The 20129-nt window shown below is 44.1% G+C and overlaps 1 protein-coding gene, 1 long non-coding RNA gene and 2 other non-coding genes across 8 annotated transcripts in view; 1 reads left to right on the top strand and 3 right to left on the bottom strand.

Moving 5' to 3' along the window:
• Nucleotides 1-578: 578 nt before the first annotated feature.
• On the bottom strand, nt 579-7807 carry LOC129708156 (uncharacterized). 5 transcript variants are annotated; one of them, XR_008725303.1, is made up of 6 exons: nt 7774-7807; nt 4290-4528; nt 3493-3583; nt 3184-3257; nt 2393-2450; nt 579-795 (listed from the first exon to the last, which is right to left on the bottom strand). It is a non-coding gene; the product is annotated as an uncharacterized LOC129708156 (long non-coding RNA). The 5 variants fall into 5 exon arrangements; XR_008725300.1 differs by lacking the exons at nt 4290-4528; nt 7774-7807 and adding an exon at nt 3748-3862 and having other exon boundaries at nt 2397-2450; XR_008725299.1 differs by lacking the exons at nt 4290-4528; nt 7774-7807 and adding an exon at nt 3748-3861.
• Nucleotides 2526-2585, bottom strand: LOC129708510 (small nucleolar RNA SNORD104). Its single transcript, XR_008725363.1, has one exon. It is a non-coding gene; the product is annotated as a small nucleolar RNA SNORD104 (small nucleolar RNA).
• On the bottom strand, nt 3328-3391 carry LOC129708511 (small nucleolar RNA SNORD104). The gene has a single exon (XR_008725364.1). It is a non-coding gene; the product is annotated as a small nucleolar RNA SNORD104 (small nucleolar RNA).
• Nucleotides 7808-8090: 283 nt separating the features above from the next.
• LOC129708153 (serine/threonine-protein kinase/endoribonuclease IRE1-like) overlaps nt 8091-20129 on the top strand; it is a 64767-nt gene continuing 52728 nt past the window's right edge. Inside the window, exon 1 of the mRNA XM_055653740.1 lies at nt 8091-8264. Coding sequence (XP_055509715.1) covers nt 8172-8264 — 93 coding nt within the window. The 5' untranslated portion in view covers nt 8091-8171. The remainder of the gene's footprint in view (nt 8265-20129) is intronic.

The following is a 20129-nucleotide window of genomic DNA, read 5'->3' as shown; positions in this document are numbered from 1 at the left end:
CTTAATACCCCAACCAATATACTGTATGCCACCTTTACCACCATATCTACCTGTGTTGCCACTACTTGTGTTGGGACTAGGACCCCAACATCCCTCTATACATCAAAGCTGTTAAGGGTCATGACATTGTGTATATTTTCCCCTTACATTGGACCTTTAGCACCTCGCACTTGCTCAGACTAAATAAACTCCATCTGCCATTTCTCCACCCATTTCCGCTTCCTTTTCTATATCGCAGTGTATACTTTGACAACCATCCGCATAGTCTGCGACCCCAGCAATCTTGGTGTCACCTGCAAACTTGTATCCAACCCATCTAAGTTTACATCCATGTCATTTATGCCACAAACTGCAATGGTTGCTGGTCGCCCATCTATTTCACTGTTTCAATGATGCACCACACATCTGCAGTATTTTGCCTTTCAATTAAATATTAAGGGGAAAATAAGTGTGAAAGTTGAAAATCAATTTTTAAATGCATCAAACTTGTAAATCTTTTATTACATTGGGGTTAAATATTTTCACTAAAGAACAAATTAATATAGGGACCATTAGTAAGTAAGCTATATTCTCAGGTAGGCTTTTGAATTTGATCCAAAATCAGCTTTATTTCACAGTAGTTGCAGCCAAAGTCACACCGATTTACAAATATTAAAGGACTATATCAAAGATTAAATAATTCATGAAGTAGCTGCATAGACAGGCATAGATATGGTGTTGTTCCTTTCAGATAAGGCTGCAGTCTCAGTGTAACCACTCCTGTGATTATTCCATTTTCCTCCTCTTGACCTTTTGCTAAGATTCAAGAAAAAAAATAATCAAAGAATACAAGAAAATGTGGTTGGTAATAAGTCACACAGAACATTGGAATAAAGCTTACCAGGTTTTGTACTTAATATTAATGCTGATGGCTTGTCTGCCACTTTAAACGGCACACTGGGATTATTCTCATCCTAGTGCGAATGTATCTCAATTGCAGTATTAATGCTCCAAAAGAATCACAATTTTCAAAATCATCTTAGTCACATAATGGTAGAGCTACTGCCTACATTGCCAGAGACCCAGGTTCGATCCTGACTACGGATGCTTGTCTGTATGGAGTTTGTACATTCTCCCGGGACCTGCGTGGGGTTTCTCCGAGATCTACGGTTTCCTCCCACACTCCGAAGACGTACAGGTTTGCAAGTTAATAGGCTTGGTAAATAAATGTAAAAAAACTATCCTTAGTGTATATAGTGTAGAGCCTGTTTCTGTGCTGTATCTCTAATCTAAAGTGCTTTATGCAGAAGTAGAACTGCATTGAATGTAACATTGCTAAATGGTCTGAAGAAGGGTCGCGACCCAAAGCGTTACCCATTCCTTCTCTCCAGAGATGCCTGCCCCACCGAGTTACTCCAGCAACTTGTATCAATCTTTGCTAAATGAGTTGTCCACCTTATTTCACAAGATCTCTTTTCAGTCATAACTGCCCTAATCAGCTAGCACCTTTCCAATGACGGTGGCTAAATGTCCAATATATTAATGAAATGCCCGTTGAAAATCTTGTGATGACAAAATACAATATTAGTAATACACAGCCAATGATTTCGCAGCCCTGTACTCCAATCTGAAGGCATTTTTAACTGGAAAATATCTACAAGAATGGTTAATGTGATGAGAGACTACAGTTACAAGCATAGATCAGTGAGGCTGGAATGTTTTATTTTTAAAAGATTGAGGGTAGATTTAATAGTATGTAAAATAATTGAGTTTACACATGAATAATGGAAGCTACTCCCTTTTGTGGAGAGGACTAAATGTCACTGATACGAAAAGGGGAGTCAAGAGTAAATGTAGGGTGCTGTTAGATTCTTGTGTGCCATCTCTGCAGGTTCCAATGCAGCTTCAATGCAAAGATTCAAGAAAAAAAATGTTCTTCCTGTGTTCTAACTATCTATGACCATAAGAATACCTCCAACAATCTCATTCAACTACAGTACTTGACACTCGGTGAAAGTGAAGAGAATGGAACAACCTCCATGGTCACAGAACCATCAACGGTTTCTCCCTACAACTGCTGCCCGATCTACTTAAACCCCAATATCATGGTTTCTACTTCAACTGGTAACAATAGACAATAGGTGCAGGAGTACGCTGAATATCGCTGGTGGAATCTGCAATCTCAATGAAAATAAAACAACCTACTCTTCATCTATGGTTCCTCTACATACTTTATTTTGCACCATCATGACCTAGTTCAGTGGGAATAACTGAATATATTTTATGTTTATTTTTATTGCATCTAGTGTGCCTGTAAAGCTGCAGGCAGGATATCATTGTTCTAATTCACTTTTAGAGTTGCAGATAAACTGCCCATCTCTGCCCAAAGCTTTGAGAAACGCAAACAATTTACCTACTATCAGGGCTTCTCTTAACACAACCAGAGTTGTTGCAGCAAGCTCCAGAGGAATCTGAGGAAAAATAGGAAGGAAAATTAGTACATGGGGAGAGAAATCAATAAGATATACTGCAGGTTTACTGACTGGAATCAGATTTTAGTCATCTTCATCTGTATCAGAAGTCTAACACGTGTAAATCATCATTTCCAGTAAATTAGCATAGTAACAAATTGGGAAACAATTCACAAATATCCTAAACAGCCTCTGCAAATTTCATAACCCCCCCCCCCCCAATTTCCCTTCAATCTCAACATTCTTTCTTGGGAGAGACTTGCCTTTCTTTTTTCCAGAAAGAAAAACACAAAAAACTGCCCCTCTCCCCCCCCCCAAAAGCCCCATTACTCTCTGCCTGACCAACTATGTATTTTTACTATTTACAATATTTTATTTGGTAGCAAGGTCTCTTTTCAGACACCTTATCTTGAACTCAAGGGGAAAATACACGAGATTTCAGATGCTCGAATCTTGGGCAGAAAAAAAACAAAGAGCTGCAGGAGCTCAGCAGGCCAGGCAGTATCGGCAGAGGGAAATGTGCAAACAATGATTTTTGGTCGTCCCACTAAACAGACACTGCCTGGCCTGCTGATTTCATGCAAGCCAACAGTTTAGCTCCCTGCTCCAACAGTTTACCCACCACGAAGGCGTTGGGAAACAATTTCCATCTCTTGCTCAAACTTCACAGAGCTGTAGAAACAAGGAAGTACAGTTGCATGCTTGCAAAGGAAACTTATATATTTCAATTTACCCGTTATAATGTTTCTTCCTCCTGCGATTTTCGTAATTGCCGAGAGATTAAATTCTTAGACGTAAATTCATGACCTGGAAGAAAATGAATGTATTAAATACTAGGAGAAGGAAAGTGAAGTAGCAGCGTGGGCTGCTTGATTGGAATCAGACCCAGTTTGTCTTCAGTTGCATCAGAAGTCTAACACGTGTTTGAGGATCATCACATCCAGTCAATGGCCGTGAACAAGGCCACGCCGATTATAAACGGCCCCGTATACCGGCGCTTACTTCAAATCCACAACCAGCCCCGTTTCCCGCAGTCACTCACCCGTCGCCGGCCTCCACGCTCATCCTGGAGACGGGACCATCAGCTGCACCCGCCGGGCTCCCTCGCCCCTCCGGGCCCTAAGCTGCCCGCTCTGCAAAAGCAAACACAGAACATTCTTCAATATCACCCCACAGGACCCAATTACAAAATCATGTCCATGACTATTGCCACCTCAATAACACTTTAAAGTGCAGCGATGGCTAAATGAGAGAACAACCGAGCCGATGCGAACAGATTCACCCCGGTCAACCTCACCTCGCTCATCTCCAGCCTCCAGGCATAGGGGACTTTCAGTGAAATACTTCCTGCCTCAGCTGAAGATCCAGCCGGATGTACTTGTATTTCCAGACGCATCGTGCATTGCTAATCTGGATCCTCTAGTACAGTAGTTCCCAACCTTTTTTAGTTTGTGGGATCTTTTAATTTTTCTGTGCCCCCCCCCCGGCATTATTAGCGGGGAAAAAGAACTTCAATATTATAATACCTTCCATAAAAATATCAGTGTCTATTAATTGCACATATATTCTCTTTTATTCTATTCCACAAACATCAAAAATATTTCAACTGCGTAGATTTAAATTTATTAGAACTGAAATTTAAGAGGCAACAGGGTGGTAGCTCTGTGGCCCCCTTCATTGAACCTGTGGTCCCCTAAATCCCAATTTTTTTTCTGTGGCCCCCCTGAAATTTGCCATGGCCCCAGCTTGGGAATCACTGCTCTAGTGTATTTGATGTAGATAGACGATATTTATATAATGGTATATGGACACACTGATCTGTTCTGTAGTCATGCCTACCATGTTCTGTTGTGCTGAAGCAAAGCAAGAATTTCATTGCCCTATCAGGGACACATGACAATAAACTCTTGAATCTTGTCTCACAGTTTTTGAAAGTTGCAGCGTCTGTGGTAGACAAATGCTGGAGAAACTCAGCGGGTGAGGCAGCATCTACTGTAGGAGCGAAGGAATAGCGAAGGAGACCCTTCTTCAGACTGTGCGAGTTCAGAATCAACCCGGCCTTAGTGAAAATTCATATGCTGAGAAAGAGAGAGACATTTTTTTTAATTTCCAAAAATAATCTTTATTCAGAATAAAAAAACATATACAAAACAAGAACAGTGCAAAAACTCTTCAGACAATCTCAGCATCTTACATTAGAGTCAGGAGAGTGTTTTATTGTCACATGTCCAAGACAGAACAATGAAATTCTTACTTGCAGCACCACAACAGAATATGTAAACATAGTACACTGTGAACAATATAATAAATGAGAAAGATACACAAATACACACATATATAGATCAGATATATATACATACACACACCTACAGTACCCTCCATAATGTTTGGGACAAAGACCCATCATTTATTTATTTGCCTCCGTACTCCACAATTTGAGATTTGTAATAGAAAAAGTCACATGTGGTTAAAGTGCACATTGTCGGATTTTATTAAAGGCCATTTTATACATTTGGTTTCACCATGTAGAAATTACAGCTGTGTTTATACATGGTCCCCCTATTTCAGGGCACCATAATGTTTGGAACACATGGCTTCATGGGCGTTTGTAATTGCTCAGGTGTGTTTAATTGCCTCCTTAATGCAGGTAGTCTTTCCTCCAGTTTTTACATCACCTTTGGAAACATATTTCTGTTTATCAACATGAGGACCAAAGTTGTGCCAATGAAAGTCAAAGAAACCATTATCAAACTGAGAAACAAGAATAAAACTGTTAGAGACATCAGCCAAACCTTAGGCTTACCAAAATCAACTATTTGGAACATCCTTAAGAAGAAAGAGAGCACTGGTGAGCTTACTAATCGCAAAGGGACTGGCAAGCCAAGGAAGACCCCCACAGCCAATGACAGAAGAATCCTCTATAATAAAGATAAATCCCCAAACCCCTGTCCGACAGATCAGAAACATTCTTCAGGGATCAGGTGTGGGTTTGTCATTGACCACTATTCTTCATGAACAGAAACACAGAGGCTACACTGCAAGATGCAAAACACTGGTTAGCCGCAAAAATAGAATGGCCAGGTTACAGTTTGCCAAGAAGTACTTAAAAGAGCAATTACAGTTCTGGAAAAAGGCCTTGTGGACAGATGAGATGAAGATTAACTTATATCAAAGTGATGGCAAGAGCAAAGTATGGAGAAGAGAAGGAACTGCCCAAGATCCAAAGCATACCACCTCATCTGTGAAATTTATTGGCAAGTATGTATACATACAAGGAATTTGACTTGGAGCTTTGCTCGCACATGGTAAAAACACGAAATACAGCAATTAAAAATAAAACATAATTTAAACATGTGAAAATAAAGTACCAGAGTAAAAAAAAAAAAGGGGCTACAGACTGTTGGCTGTTGAGTAGAGCTACTGCTCAGGGGAAGAAGTTGTTTTATTCTTATATCAAGAGGACTGGAATGCAAAAGCAGAGATGTAATGCTGAGGGTCGATACAGCGCTGGTCAGGCCAGATTTGGAGTATAGTGAGCTAATTTGGGCCTGTATCTGAGGAAGGATGTGCTGGCACTGGAGAGGGTCCAGAGGAGGTTTACAATAATGATTCCAGGAATGAGTGGCATAGCATATGATGAGCGTTTGACGGCACTGGGCCTCTATTTACTGGAGTTTAGAAGGTTGAGGGGGACCTTATTGAAACTTACAGAATAATGAAAGGCATAGATGGAGTTAATGTGGAAAGTATCTTTCCACTGGTGGGAGAGTCTAGGACCAGAGGTTATCGCCTCAGAATTAAAAGACGCTCTTTTAGAAAGGAGGTGAGGAGGAACTTCTTTAGTCTATGGAACATTGCCACACATGGCTGTGGAGGCCAAGTCAGTGGATATTTTTAAGGCAGAGATAGCCATTTTTTGAATTAGAACGGGTTTAAGAATAAGGGGTAAGCTATTTAGAACGGAGATGAGGAAACACTTTTACACACAGGTGAGACTGTGAAATTCTCTGATTCAGAGGGCGGTGGAGGCTGGTTCTCTGGATACTTTCAAACAAGAGCTAGATAGTGCTCTTAAAGATAGCGGAGTCAGGGGGTATGGGAGAAGGCAAGAACGGGGTGCTGGTTGGGGATGATCAGCCATGATCACATTGAATGGCGGTGCTGGCTCGAAGGGCCGAATGGCCTGCTTCTGCACCTATTGTCTATTGTTTATTGTCTATAAGGGTTATGGGGAGAAGGCAGGAAAATGGCATAACGAGGCAGAGACCAGCCATGATTGAATGGCGGAGTAGACTCGCTGGGCCGAATGGCCTATTTTGTGAACTTGTGAATCTCTTTTGCCTGCATGTGATCCATAACCCTCCATTCCCTGCATAGACAAGCATCTAACTAAAAGCCTCTTAAGTACCACTATAATATCTGCTTCCAATATCACCCCTGGCAGAGGATTCCAGGCATCAAACGCTTTATACTTGAAAGGAAAGATCTCCATGATTAGAGATTATGGTCACAATCAAACAAGCCATGATCTTGCACAGTGCATAGCAGATGTCACTCCTACTCGAGTTCAGGTGCACACGGATGGAGCAGTGGAAGGCGTGCAACAACCCACAAATAAATGAATGAACATAAAGCCCGCAAGGTCAAGCACCTTCTGCCTCACTGTTGACAGACTATTGATCTCCTAAGCCATGGAACTGAAGCACATCCAAGGCACTCTCGACCCTGATACAACACAACTGTCACATTCAAAACACAAAATGCTGGAGGAACTCAGTGGGTCAAGGAACACCTGTGGAGGGAATGAAGCCTGTCCATTGTTGATTGATTGAAGGATACAGTGTGGAAACAGGACCTTTGGCCCACTTGGTCCATGCTGATCATTGATCACCCGTTCATACCAGTTTTATGCTATCTCACTTTCTCATCCACTCGCTACACACTAGGTGCACTACACACAACAAACCCACATGTCCTTGAGATGTTGGAGCCAACCGGAGCACCCGGAGGAAGCCCAAGTAGTTACAGGGAGAACGTGCAAACTCCACACAGACAGTACCCGAGGTCAGGATCGAACCCGTGTCTGTGGTGCGGTGAGGCAGCAGCTCTACCAGCTGCGTCACCGTACTACAACACTTCCCTCCACAGATGCTACCCGATCTGCTGAGTTCCTCCAGCAATTTGTGTTTAGCACAAGATTCCAGCGTCTGCAGGATTTTAGTGCCTCCACGTCAATCACGGAGATGGGGGCGGGGTCCGGTATGCAAATGATGCTCACGTGTCGTTACACGCCCCGCCCCCTGCCATCAGACCCCGCCCCTACCGGTGATTGACAGTTCGGCTGTCCGCCCCGACCAAAGATCTTTGGCCCCGACCACGTCGCCTATTTCCTTCGCTCCATAGATGCTGCTGCACCCGCTGAGTTTCTCCAGCTTTTCTGTGTAACCTTCGATTCTCCAGCATCTGCAGTTCCCTCTTTAACCCTGTCCGTGACTGACGGCCGTCCGCCACGCCCCTTCGGTCGCTGACCCCGCCCCCTGTCCGTGATTGACGGCCGTCCGCCACGCCCCTTCGGTCGCCGACCCCGCCCCCCTGTCCGTGACTGACGGCCAGGAGCACCCGCCCCCTCCCCCTCCCCGCTTGGCGGACCCGGGCCGCCGAGTGACGGCGGGTGTCGGCAGAGCCGCCAGCAGTCGCGGCGCGGCTCGGCTCGGCTCGGCCATGTCCGGTTCACGGGCTATCGGAGACTCGCTGCTGCCGCCCGCCCGCCTCCTCATGTTGTTGTTGATGTTGTTGTTGTTGGCGGCGGGGAAGGTGAGTGTGAGGGCGGCGCGGAGAGCGAGGGGCTCTGGGCGGTTGATGCCGCCGGTGGCGGCGGGAAGAGCATCCACTAGGCCCGGGTAGTGATGGTGGTGGTGGCGAGGACGATGGGCTGGCCGTGGGCCGTCTCCTGCACTCAGCCTGGCTACAAGGGGAAAGTCTGAGAGAAAAAAATATTTAAAAAAAAGACTCGCCCTGGCCTCCATCAGCCGGATAACGCTTAGGATTTGTGTGAAAGGCAGTTGTCAGTCGGGTGAGATAAGTGTGTGTAGGGAGGTACTGTGCATCTTCTTCTTGCGAATGAAACATAAATAAACCAAAGGAATAGTTAGATCTCAAGCCGGGTGTTGAGCAGCCAGGTTGTTGGCTCTGCTGGTTCAAACCGAAGATGGACACAAAATACTGGAGTAACTCGGCGGGTCAGGCAGCATCTCTGGAGAGAAGGAATAGGTGGCTTTCTTCTCTGAAGAAGGGTCTCAACCCGAAACGTCACCTGTGTTAAAGAGGGAACTGCAGATGCTGGAGAATCGAAGGTTACACAGAAAAGCTGGAGAAACTCAGCGGGTGCAGCAGCATCTATGGAGCGAAGGAAATAGGAACCAGTCTGAAGAAGGGTTTCGGCCCGAAACGTTGCCTATTTCCTTCGCTCCATAGATGCTGCTGCACCCGCTGAGTTTCTCCAGCTTTTCTGTGTAACCTCCGAAACGTCACCTATTCCCTTTCTCCAGAGATGCTGCCTGACCCGCTGAGCTACTGCAGCATTTTTGTGTCTATCTTTGATGTCCTCTGTGGCAGGGTGACAGACTGTCCGCATTTGAGTTATTTTCTTTAATTCATCTAGAGTATTGTGTGCAATTGTGTTCGTCCCGTTACAGGCTTTTGAAAGGGTGGCGTAAAGGTTTACCGGGATGCTGACACAAGGAACTGCAGATGTTGGCTTACAAAAAAAGTCACAAAGTGCTGGAGTTTAGTTTTAGTTTGAGAGATGCAGCCCTTCGGCTCACTGTGTCCGTGCCGACCAGCGATCCCTGCACACTAACACTATCCTACACACACTACACAATTTACAATATTACCAGGTCAATTCGCCCACAAGGGAGGGAAGGGAACCAGAGCATCCGGAGAAAACCCAGGCAGGTTACAGGGAGAACTTACAAACTTGGTACAAACAGCACCTGTAGTCAGGGTCGAACCTGCGTTTCTGGTGCTGTAAGGCAGCAACTTCTACCACTGTGCCTCCGGACCACACTAATAACTCAGTGGGTCAGGCAGCATTTGTGGAGAACGTAGACAAATGACGTTTTCAGATAGGTGATGTTTCCAGATCCTTCTTCTGACCCTTCAGTCTAAACAACGTTCCCATCCAGAAACAATAAGTATCCATATTGTCCAGAGATGCTGCCTGACCCGCTGAGTTACTCCAGCACTTTGTGTCTTTTTTTAATCGGAATACTGCCTGAATTTGCTATAAGGAGACGTTGGACAAACTTGAAATGTTTCTTCAGGAATGTTGGGGGTTGAGAGGAAATCTGATAGGCATAAAATTATGGGAGGCATAGATAGGGTAGACAATCTGAGCCTTTTACCCAGGATAGAAATGTCAATGACAAGAGGCATAGCTTTAAGGTGACAGGGGAAATGTTTAAAGGGGATATGCATTTGTACAGAGTGTGGTGAGTGTCTGGAATGCATTGCCAGGCATGCTGGTGGAACAGATACCATAGTGGCGTTTGAGGCTTTTGGATAAGCATATGAATATGCAAGAAATGGAGGGATATGGATCACGTGCAGACAGAGGAGATTAGTTAATATTTGCATTATGCTCAGCACAGACATTGTGGTGTGAAGGGGCTGTTCTGATGCTGTACTGTTCTATCAGTCAGTCTTAATTCGCTTGATGTGTATGATGCAACAAAGTAGAATTCAGTAAAGGAGGCCAAAAGGATTGATTAAGAAAGTTAAAAGAGGGTAAACTTGCAGAGATAATTCAAATTCACTGGGTTTAGGTTTAGGTTTATTATTGTCATGTGTACCGAGGTATTGTGAAAAGCTTTGTTTTGCATGCTGTCCAATCAAATCAGATAATACTATACATAAATACAATCAAGCCAAACTCAAATACAATAGGTAGAACGAAGACTAAGATACAGAGTGCAGAATACAGTTCTTAGTGTTGTAATGCAACAGTTCCAGTGACAAAAGTCCAATGTCTGCAATGGGGTAGAGATGAATCGGACAGTAGGTTAGCTCACTATAAAAACTTCCACAGATACACAAAGTAAAAAAGATTCGTGAAAACTAATGTGGTTTCTTTAAATTGAAAATTGAGGGAATTTATAATGGGGAGCCTGACATTAGCACTGGGGAAAATACTAGAAGATAGGCACAAAGCTGGAGTAACTCAGCGGGACAGGCAGCATCCCTGGAGAGAAGGAATGGGTGACGTTTCGGGTCGAGATCCTTCTTCATAAAATATTAGAGTCTGTTATAAAAGATGTATTAGCAGAGCAGTTGGAAGATTGGTTTAGAATTGGTAAAGTGAATATGAATTTCTGAAAGGGACATCATGCTTGAATGTCCTGGATTTCTTTTGAGGATGTATAAATGAGGGAGAACTAGTTTTTGTTTCTGTATTTGGACTTCCAGAGGCTTTCAGTAAAGTCTCACATAAGTGACTGGTGCTCTAGATGAAAGTCCCAAGGATTGGAGGTAAGGCAGTGACACAGATAGTGGGCTGGCTGTCAATCGGTAGAAGCAGGCTATTTACCGGGTGGGAGGCTTTGACTGGTTGAATACCACAGGAATGAATGCTGGAACCCCAGTTACTTGCAATATATTAATGATGAGGGAATTCAATTCCCAGTTAGAGGTGATGCAAAGCTGTGTGGGAGTGTAAACTATCGGAGGTTATGGTGAAGTGATGAAAGTAAGTGTGCAGGTGTGGTAAGAGGTAAAAAGGCACTGGTGTGTTGGCCTTCGTTGTGTGAGGACTCCAGTGCAGGAACAGGGAAGTGTTGCAGCAATTACACCTACATCTTGAGTATTGTGCGCAGTTGTGCCATAGAGTCATACGCCCCAGAAACAGACCCTTCGGCCCAACTTGTCCATGCCAACCAAGATACCTCATCAAAGCGCGTCCCATTTGAATGAGTTTGCTCCACATCCCTCTAAACCTTTCCTATCCATGTACCTGTCCAAGTGACTTTTAATTGTTGTTATAGTATCTGCTCAACTATCAGCTCATTCCATAGATTCACCACCCTTCAGTGAAAAGTTGTCCCTCAGGTTCCTATAAAATCTTCCACTCTCATGTGGCCTCCTTTTCTAAGGATATTTTTGCTCCGCCGGGAATGCATTTAAGATTCATCAGACTGGCTCACAATTATACGCACATAAATAGGTTCCTCAGTAGGTTCATGCTACCTGCAAGTGGCCAGCTATACTAATCCTATTGTCCAGCACTAGGGCAGCAGGCGTCTATGCCTTGCCGATTTGAGATGCTTGTCCAGATACAGCTTAAATATTGTGAGATTCTCTGCCATCCCTACCCCTTCCATGCTGGGATGGCGGGACGGATGTGTGAGGTGATTTCGGTCAATTAGGCTCAGGATTTTAGAAAAATGAGAGGGAATCCTACGGAAAATTGACCGGACTAAACAAATTAATGCAGGAAGGAGTGTATACGTAAGTGGGATAACTTAGAACTATTATTAATGGGTGATCGATGGTTGGCATGGTCTCGGTGGGCCAAAGGGCCTGTTTCTATACTGCGTCAATCAATCAATTTGAACTTCATGTCATGAGAAAAAATGAAATTATTAATTTTTGATTAAATCGAAATTGGCTTGATGGCTGAACAATATATTTGTTTGCTACTCCTACCTGGGATAATAATCAGGATAATCTGACTGAGTTGACCTTGGGGAAGGAATAACAAAATATCCAGTGAATCCTTGCGGGAATATAAGCACAGTTAAATAACTTACTGACATTTACTAAACAACACATGATGAATGATCTCTTGATTGTGGTAATGACACTAATTGGTCAATACCCCATCAGAGAAAGGAGATTGAAAGCAGAGAACGTTGGTGGATATGGGTGGGGTGAGGTGGGGTGTGGGGGGGGGGGGGGGGGGGCGGGAGGGATGGCAGACGGTATATTCTGTGAGCATTGCATTTCCATCTCATGGTGGAAGGTTTGTCCATTTGTTTCCATAATACTCTTTTGAGAAGGCAACACTTGGGTGCTGCTCATTGAATGCCGAGAGATGTGCAAGGTTGGTATTCAGAACCCAAATGCTTAGTTTTTCCCCTTGGTGCTTCGGGCGAGCTTTGAAAGAGCTTTGGCCCACTGGTGACTGAATAGCCACAGCCATCTATTTAATTGGGAATCTTTTTAATGAGGGAATTCACCTCTACTATCTTGTCAGCGTCTACGTACCACCCCAAGACAATGCCGCCCATTACAGTGGCCAACTACAATGCCAACTCGATCCGTAGGTTTGCCAATATTACCACTGTTGTCATAGAAACATAGAAACATAGAAATTAGGTGCAGGAATAGGCCATTCGGCCCTTCGAGCCTGCACCGCCATTCAATATGATCATGGCTGATCAACCAACTCAGTATCCCGTACCTGCCTTCTCTCCGTACCCCCTGATCCCCTTAGCCACAAGGGCCACATCTAACTCCCTCTTAAATATAGCCAATGAACTGGCCTCAACTACCCTCTGTGGCAGAGAGTTCCAGAGATTCACCACTCTTTGTGTGAAAAAAGTTCTTCTCATCTCGGTTTTAAAGGATTTCCCCCTTATCCTTAAGCTGTGACCCCTTGTCCTGGACTTCCCTAACACCGGGAACAATCTTCCTGCATCTAGCCTGTCCAACCCCTTAAGAATTTTGTAAGTTTCTATAAGATCCCCTCTCAATCTCCTAAATCTCCTTATGTTGTCTCCTTGTCAACCCGATCAACCACAACAATGAGACAACATAAGGGAAGGAGGCTGAGAATCCAGATCATGGTATCAGGACAGCAATCAACCCCCTAACGTAAGTAAGATGAAATAGTTGGTTGTTAACCTAAGGAAGCGAGAGGTGAACACAATCATCTTCAATGGGAGAAGAAACATAGAAAATAGGTACAGGAGTAGGCCATTCAACCCTTCGAACCAGCACCGCCATTCCATATGATCATGGCTGATCATCCAAAAGCAGTACCCTGTTCTGGCTTTTCCCCATATCCCTTGATTCCCTTACCCTAAGAGGTAAATCTAACTCTCTCTTGAAAACATCCAATGAATTGGCCTCCACTGCCATCTGTGGCAGAGAATTCCACAGATTCACAACTCTCTGGGTGAAAAAGATTGTCCTCGTCTTAGTCGTAAATGGCCTACCCCTTATTGTTAAACTGTGACCCCTGGTTCTGGACTCCCCCAAAATCGGGAACATTTTTCCTGCATCTAGCCTGTCCAATCCTCTAAGAATTTTATATGTTTCTATAAGATTCCCTCTCATCCTTGTAAATTCCAGCGAATACAAGCCAAGTCTTTCATCATACGTCAGTCCCACCATCCCAGGAATTAACCTGGTGAACCTAGCTGCACTCCATCAATAACAATAATCCTTGCCCCTAAACTCAAATCCTCTCGCAATGAAGCCGTTGCCATTGGCTTTCTTCACTGCCTGCTGTACCTGCATGCTTATGTACAAGCACACCCAGGTCTCATTGCACCTCCCCTTCTACTAATCTGACACCATTCAGATAATAATCTGCCTTCCTGTTCTTGCCCCCAAAGTGGATAACCTCACATTTATCCACATTATACCGCATCTGCCATGCATCTACCCACTCACCCAACCTATCCAAGTCACCCTGCAGCCTCAGCATCCTCCTCGCAGCTCACACTGCTTGAGTCTCTTGAAGAAGGGTTTCGACCCGAAACATCACCTCTTCCTTTTTCCCAGAGATGCTGCCTGACCCACGGCAGCATTTTGTGTCTATATTCATCAAGGGAGCTTCTCCAGGCATCCATATCATCAGCAACCTAACCTAGTGCCTTCACACTGATGCAGTGATCAAGGAAGTGCATCAGCGTACATTCAGCATGTCCACGAGGAGTCTCTCAAACTTCTACAGATGTGCTGTAGAAAGTATTCAGATGGGACGCATCTTACCCTGGTATGGTAACTGCTCTGCTTTTGACTGCCTGAACGTGCTGAGTGGGAGTGGTGAACACAGTTTAGTCCATGACAGGTTCGTCACATCCTTCCATCCAGTCCATCTTCACAGTGCATTGCATCGGGAAGACTGACTGGAACCATCATCAAGGATGCCTGCCACAATGGCCATTCCCTTTTTCCCTTCCACCTTCTGAGAGAAGACCCAGGATCTTGAACACTCAAGACACCATCCAGACGAGAACACCTTCTTCACTGCGATCCCTCCTGAACCAACATCTTTCACACTCCATACCCAGAGCTCCTGCCATGTATTCTTACCCCTAACTCTACCTATCTCCAATATCTCCAAGTTTGCGGATGACACTATGCTGGGGGACAGTGTTAGCTGTGAGGAGGATGCTAGGAGACTGCAAGGTGACTTGGATAGGCTGGGTGAGTGGGCAAATGTTTGGCAGATGCAGTATAATGTGGATAAATGTGAGGTTATCCATTTTGGTGGCAAAAACAGGAAAGCAGACTTGTTATCTAAATGGTGGCCGATTAGGAAAAGGGGAGATGCAGCGAGACCTGGGTGTCATGGTACACCAGTCATTGAAAGTAGGCATGCAGGTGCAGCAGGCAGTGAAGAAAGCAAATGGTATGTTATCTTTCATAGCAAAAGGATTTGAGTATAGGAGCAGGGAGGTTCTACTGCAGTTGTACAGGGTCTTGGTGAGACCACACCTGGAGTATTGCGTACAGTTTTGGTCTCCAAATCTGAGGAAGGACATTATTGCCATAGAGGGAGTGCAGAGAAGGTTCACCAGACTGATTCCTGGGATGTCAGGACTGTCTTATGAAGAAAGACTGGATAGACTTGGTTTATACTCTAGAATTTAGGAGATTGAGAGGGGATCTTACAGAAACTTACAAAATTCTTAAGGGGTTGGACAGGCTAGATGCAGGAAGATTGTTCCCGATGTTGGGGAAGTCCAGGACAAGGGGTCACAGCTTAAGGATACGGGGGAAATCCTTTAAAACCGAGATGAGAAAAACTTCTTTCACACAGAGAGTGGTGAATCTTTGGAACTCTCTGCCACAGAGGGTAGTTGAGGCCAGTTCATTGGCTATATTTAAGAGGGAGTTAGATGTGGCCCTTTTGGCTAAGGGGATCAGGTGGTATGGAGAGAAGGCCGGTACGGGATACTGAGTTGGATGATCAGCCATGATCATATTGAATGGCGGTGCAGGCTCTAAGGGCCGAATGGTTTACTCCTGCACCTAATTTCTATGTTTACCTCATTTGCCTATTCTGTTATTGTACTTTAATGGCTTTTGTGTGCTAATTACTGTACAATCTTGCACCATTTTGCAGTTTTGCACTTGTTTTTTTAATTTATTGTTGTGTTTAAGAACAAGGGGTAAGCTATTTAGAACAGAGATGAGGAAACACTTTTTCACACAGTTGTGAGTCTGTGGAATTCTCTGCGTCAGAAGGCGGTGGAGGCGGTTTCCCTGGATACTTTCAAGAGAGAGCTAGATAGGGCTCTTAAAGATAGTAGTCAGGGGATATGAGGAAAAGGCAGGAACGGGGTACTGATTGGGGATAATCAGCCATGATCACATTGAATGGCGGTGCTGGCTCGAAGGGCCGATTGGCCTACTCGTGCACCTATTGTCTATTTATCGTTACTGTGTGTATACAGATATCTTTGAGCTTCATGGGAATTATGGATTTCATTGCACCCTGGTCTATATGGCAATAAACTATTCTGATCTGTATCTGAACGTAAGACTTGGTTTATGTTTTTAATGTTAGCAGTGATGTTTTTGCATCTGTGCTGCAGCTATTGAGACACAGTCACCCTCATCAGCTAGACTCTCATGGAACCATAGTTGCTTAATATTTAATTTGCTGATTGCACTACCAGTCTGTTTGTGGGCCTTTGTATGTTTGGCAGTACAGTGGACATAGAAAACATTCCTGTTGCATGGTTAGTCTTTGTCATATTTTTAAAACATTTTCAGTTTGTTAATTAGTGTCATAGTTCATAAATTCTAGGAGCAGAATTAGGCCAGTTAGCCCATTGAGTCTGCTCCACCATTAAATCATGGCTGATCTATCTTTCCCTCGCAACCCCACTCTGCTGTCTTCTCCCCATAATTGCTGACTCACGTACTAATCATGAATCTGTCAATCTCCTCCTTGTAAAAAAATATCCACTGACTTGGCTTCCACATCCGTCTGTGGCAATGAATTTCCCAGATTCACCACCCTCTGACTAAAGAAATTCTTCCTCATCTCCTTTCCAAAGATACATCCGTTTATTCTGAGGCTATGACCTCTGGTCCTAGACTCTCCCACTAGGTTCAAATGCTTGTCCAGCTGGTGCTTAAAGTTGTGCTGAAATGTCTTCATTGTGAATGCTGCTGCAGGGGCTTTGACCTCAATTGTCAATTCCCTTTCTCCTTTCACAGATTCTGCCAGACTAGTGTGTTTGCAGCATTAGCTGTGGAGAAGCTAATTCCCGTCATCTCCCTTCTCTGTTCACTGTTGTTGTACCATTCTGTTTTCCAGTTTCATAGATAACGTGACTTAAGCAGCTCAGAAGTGACCTTGATGGAGCATGGTTGCAGAATAAGCAGCCAAGATTGTGATGAGTTGGAATTTCTTGCTTCCTCTAGGCTTGGGAAGTCATTGAATTTGCTACTACAGAGAACTGTCAAGGCCATCACTGAATGTATTCACAGCTGAGAGATGGATGATTGGACCATGGCAGGCTGGCAGGCAGTAAAGTGAAGACAAGGTTTATTGTGAGATTTTAATGGACAGTGGAGTAGGGACTATTTGCCTTGCCTCTCCTCGTCTTTGTCCACATTTACTCATTTTTTCAAACGTAATATTAAAGACAGTTAATACAGTTTTCTTATCAGAAATAAAATTTGCCATTTGACAATATTTTGCATCAGATTAATACTTCAAAGGAAGTCTGTGAATTGGTAGAATGGGCACACTCAGTTCTGTTAAAGGCAGAGAAGGCACAGTATACTGATTATATTTACATGATGAATTCATTGTCAAAAAACGCACTCTTGATCAAGCATAACATTTGCCAGAAGTGAGTGCTTGTTACCTCGTGTTGTATAGGATCTCTTGGCCAAGTACAGCAACTTATGCAAAACGCTTGCTTAATCAAAATGTGCTTGCTCGATTATTTTTTATTTGCATTTGTTACAGATAATCTCTCACCATGTGACCGAGAGCTTTCAAAAGTCTCATTGCTCTCATTGTGCTTGATGCAAACATGACATTCCTTGGAAGTTGGTCTATTTTATCAGGATCAAATTTTGGTTGAACTTGAGAAATAATGCATAGGTGATGGACAAAATAGCAGCTGAAGGTTTTGAAACAAAGACAAACAATCTTGGAAAAAAATGTCATGCTGTAGGTTTCTCTGTTTAATTGGTGTGCCTTTGCATGTTCCCGTAAAAGGTGGAGATATTTTTCTTACTATTAAATGAAGATATATTCCGTCTACTATCCTAGCTATTGTGATACTGTTTTCCTTTGGTGCTCAGCATCTGCCAGTACAGCTCTTATAGTACAAAGCACAAAGTGCTGGGGGAACTCGGTGGATCAGGCAGCAGCTGGGGAGGGAAATATGAGGAGAAATGTGAGGTATTGCATTTTGAGAAGTCTTAACATGGGCAGGACCTACACACTGAATGGTAGGGCTCTGGGGGGCATTCTAGCAGAGGGCTCTAGGAGTGCAGATGCATGGTTCCTTGAAGGTCAAGTCACAGGCAGATAAGGTGGTCAAAAAGGCTTTTGGTACATTGGCCTTCATAAGTCAGAGTATTGAGTATAGAAGTTGGGAACGGAGACGAGGAAACACTTTTTCTCACAGAGAGTGGTGAGTCTGTGGAATTCTCTGCCTCAGGAGGCGGTGGAGGCGGGGTTCTCTGGATGCTTTCAAGAGAGAGCTAGATAGGGACATAGGCACATAATAGTGGAGTCAGGGGATATGGGGAGAAGGCAGGAATGGGGCACTGATTGGGGATGATCAGCCATGATCACATTGAATGGCGGTGCTGGCTCGAAGGGCCGAATGGCCTACTCCTGCACCTATTGTCTATTGAGGTCATGTTGCAGTTGTATAGGATGTTGGTGAGACTGCATTTAGAGTATTGTGTTCAGTTCTGTGCATCATGTTATAGGAAAGATGTTGTCAAGCATAAACGGGTAAAGAGAAGGTTTAAGCGGATGTTGCCAGGACTAGAGGTTTTGAGTTATAAGGATAGGTTGAGTATGAGAATCGCAGGAGGATGAGGAATGATCTTATAGAGGTGTATAAAATCATGAGAGGAATAGATCGGGTAGATGCACACAGTCTCTTGCCCAGAGTAGGTGAATTGAGGACCAGAGGACATAGGTTTAAAGTGAAGGGGAAAAGATTTAATAGGAATCTGAGGGGTAACTTTTTCACACAGAGGGTGATGAGTGTATGGAACAAGCTGCCAGAGGAGGTATTTGAGGCTGGGACTATCCCACGTTTAAGAAGCAGTTGGACAGGTACATGGATAGGACAAGATTGGAGGGATATGGATCAAATGCAGGCAGGTGGGACTAGTGTAGCCGGGACATGTTGGCTGGTGTGGGCAAGTTGGGCTGAAGGGCCTGTTTCCAGACTGTATTACTCTGACTCTATGAATGGACAGGTGACATTTTGGGTCAGGATCCTTTTTCGGACGGAAGTCGGGTCCTGACTGAAACGTCACTGGTCCATTCCCTACCCAGATGCTGCCTGACCCGCCAAGTTCCTCCAGCACTTTGTCCTTTGCTCAAGATTCCAGCATCTGGTTTCTTGTGTCTCCTCTGGTTCTTAAAGTAACCGGGTAGTAATGCTCCTACTTAAATGTTGACTTAATGAGTGGTTGCTGGCAAGGTTGATAATTGAAATTGGGAGGTAGTTTGTTTCGAAGTCATATCTTCATCCAACTGCTTGGGCGATGCCTTATGAATAAGTTCCAAAGTGCCGTGTGTAGCCTTCTCCATGTGACCTTGCATCACTTCTTTACCAAACGGTGCTGCACCTGCTGAAACAGGGTATAGCCGTGCAGAATGGATTTTAGGAACTTGGAAAATTCATAAAGCAGAGTAGGTAATTTAGTTATTGATGCTGGTGGAAAAGAGTGCCTAATCCCATCTTTAAACTTTTGGTGTATGGTCCTGCAGGCCATGGCTTTTCTTGGTTCTTGATTCTTGGTTTCTTGGTCCTCCAAAATATTCCAAATGGAATTTAAACTGGAGGTGGTGAAGGGAGGGCTTAAGCCAGAAAGGGTTATTGGGAAGAAAGAGCTACTTTAAATTTAGTTGCATCTGGTTGGGTAACTATAGTAGGGTGGAGATTATTCCATGCTTTAATTGTGCGGGGGAAGAACGAATTGCTGTACACGTTGGTCTTTGTAGCTGGGATCACAAATTGGATCGAATGCCCTCGTCTGCTCCTGATTGGTTTGGGTTTGGTGTAGGTCTTGTAATCTATGTCGAGCTGACCAATTAACATTTTGTAAAAACAGGTCAAACGGTGAGCTTCACGTCTGTCTGTCTTGGAGAGGGTTCCACCCCAGAGAATTCAGAAGTTTGGTGACACTCGCTTCTCTCTCATAGGTGTTAGTAACAAATCGAGCTGCCTG

The sequence above is a fragment of the Leucoraja erinacea genome, chromosome 23 (genome assembly GCF_028641065.1).
Source record: "Leucoraja erinacea ecotype New England chromosome 23, Leri_hhj_1, whole genome shotgun sequence".
NCBI classification, from domain to species: domain Eukaryota; kingdom Metazoa; phylum Chordata; class Chondrichthyes; order Rajiformes; family Rajidae; genus Leucoraja; species Leucoraja erinaceus.
The sequence above is the reverse complement of the archived record's forward strand: the minus strand, read 5'-3'. Positions and strand labels throughout refer to the sequence as shown.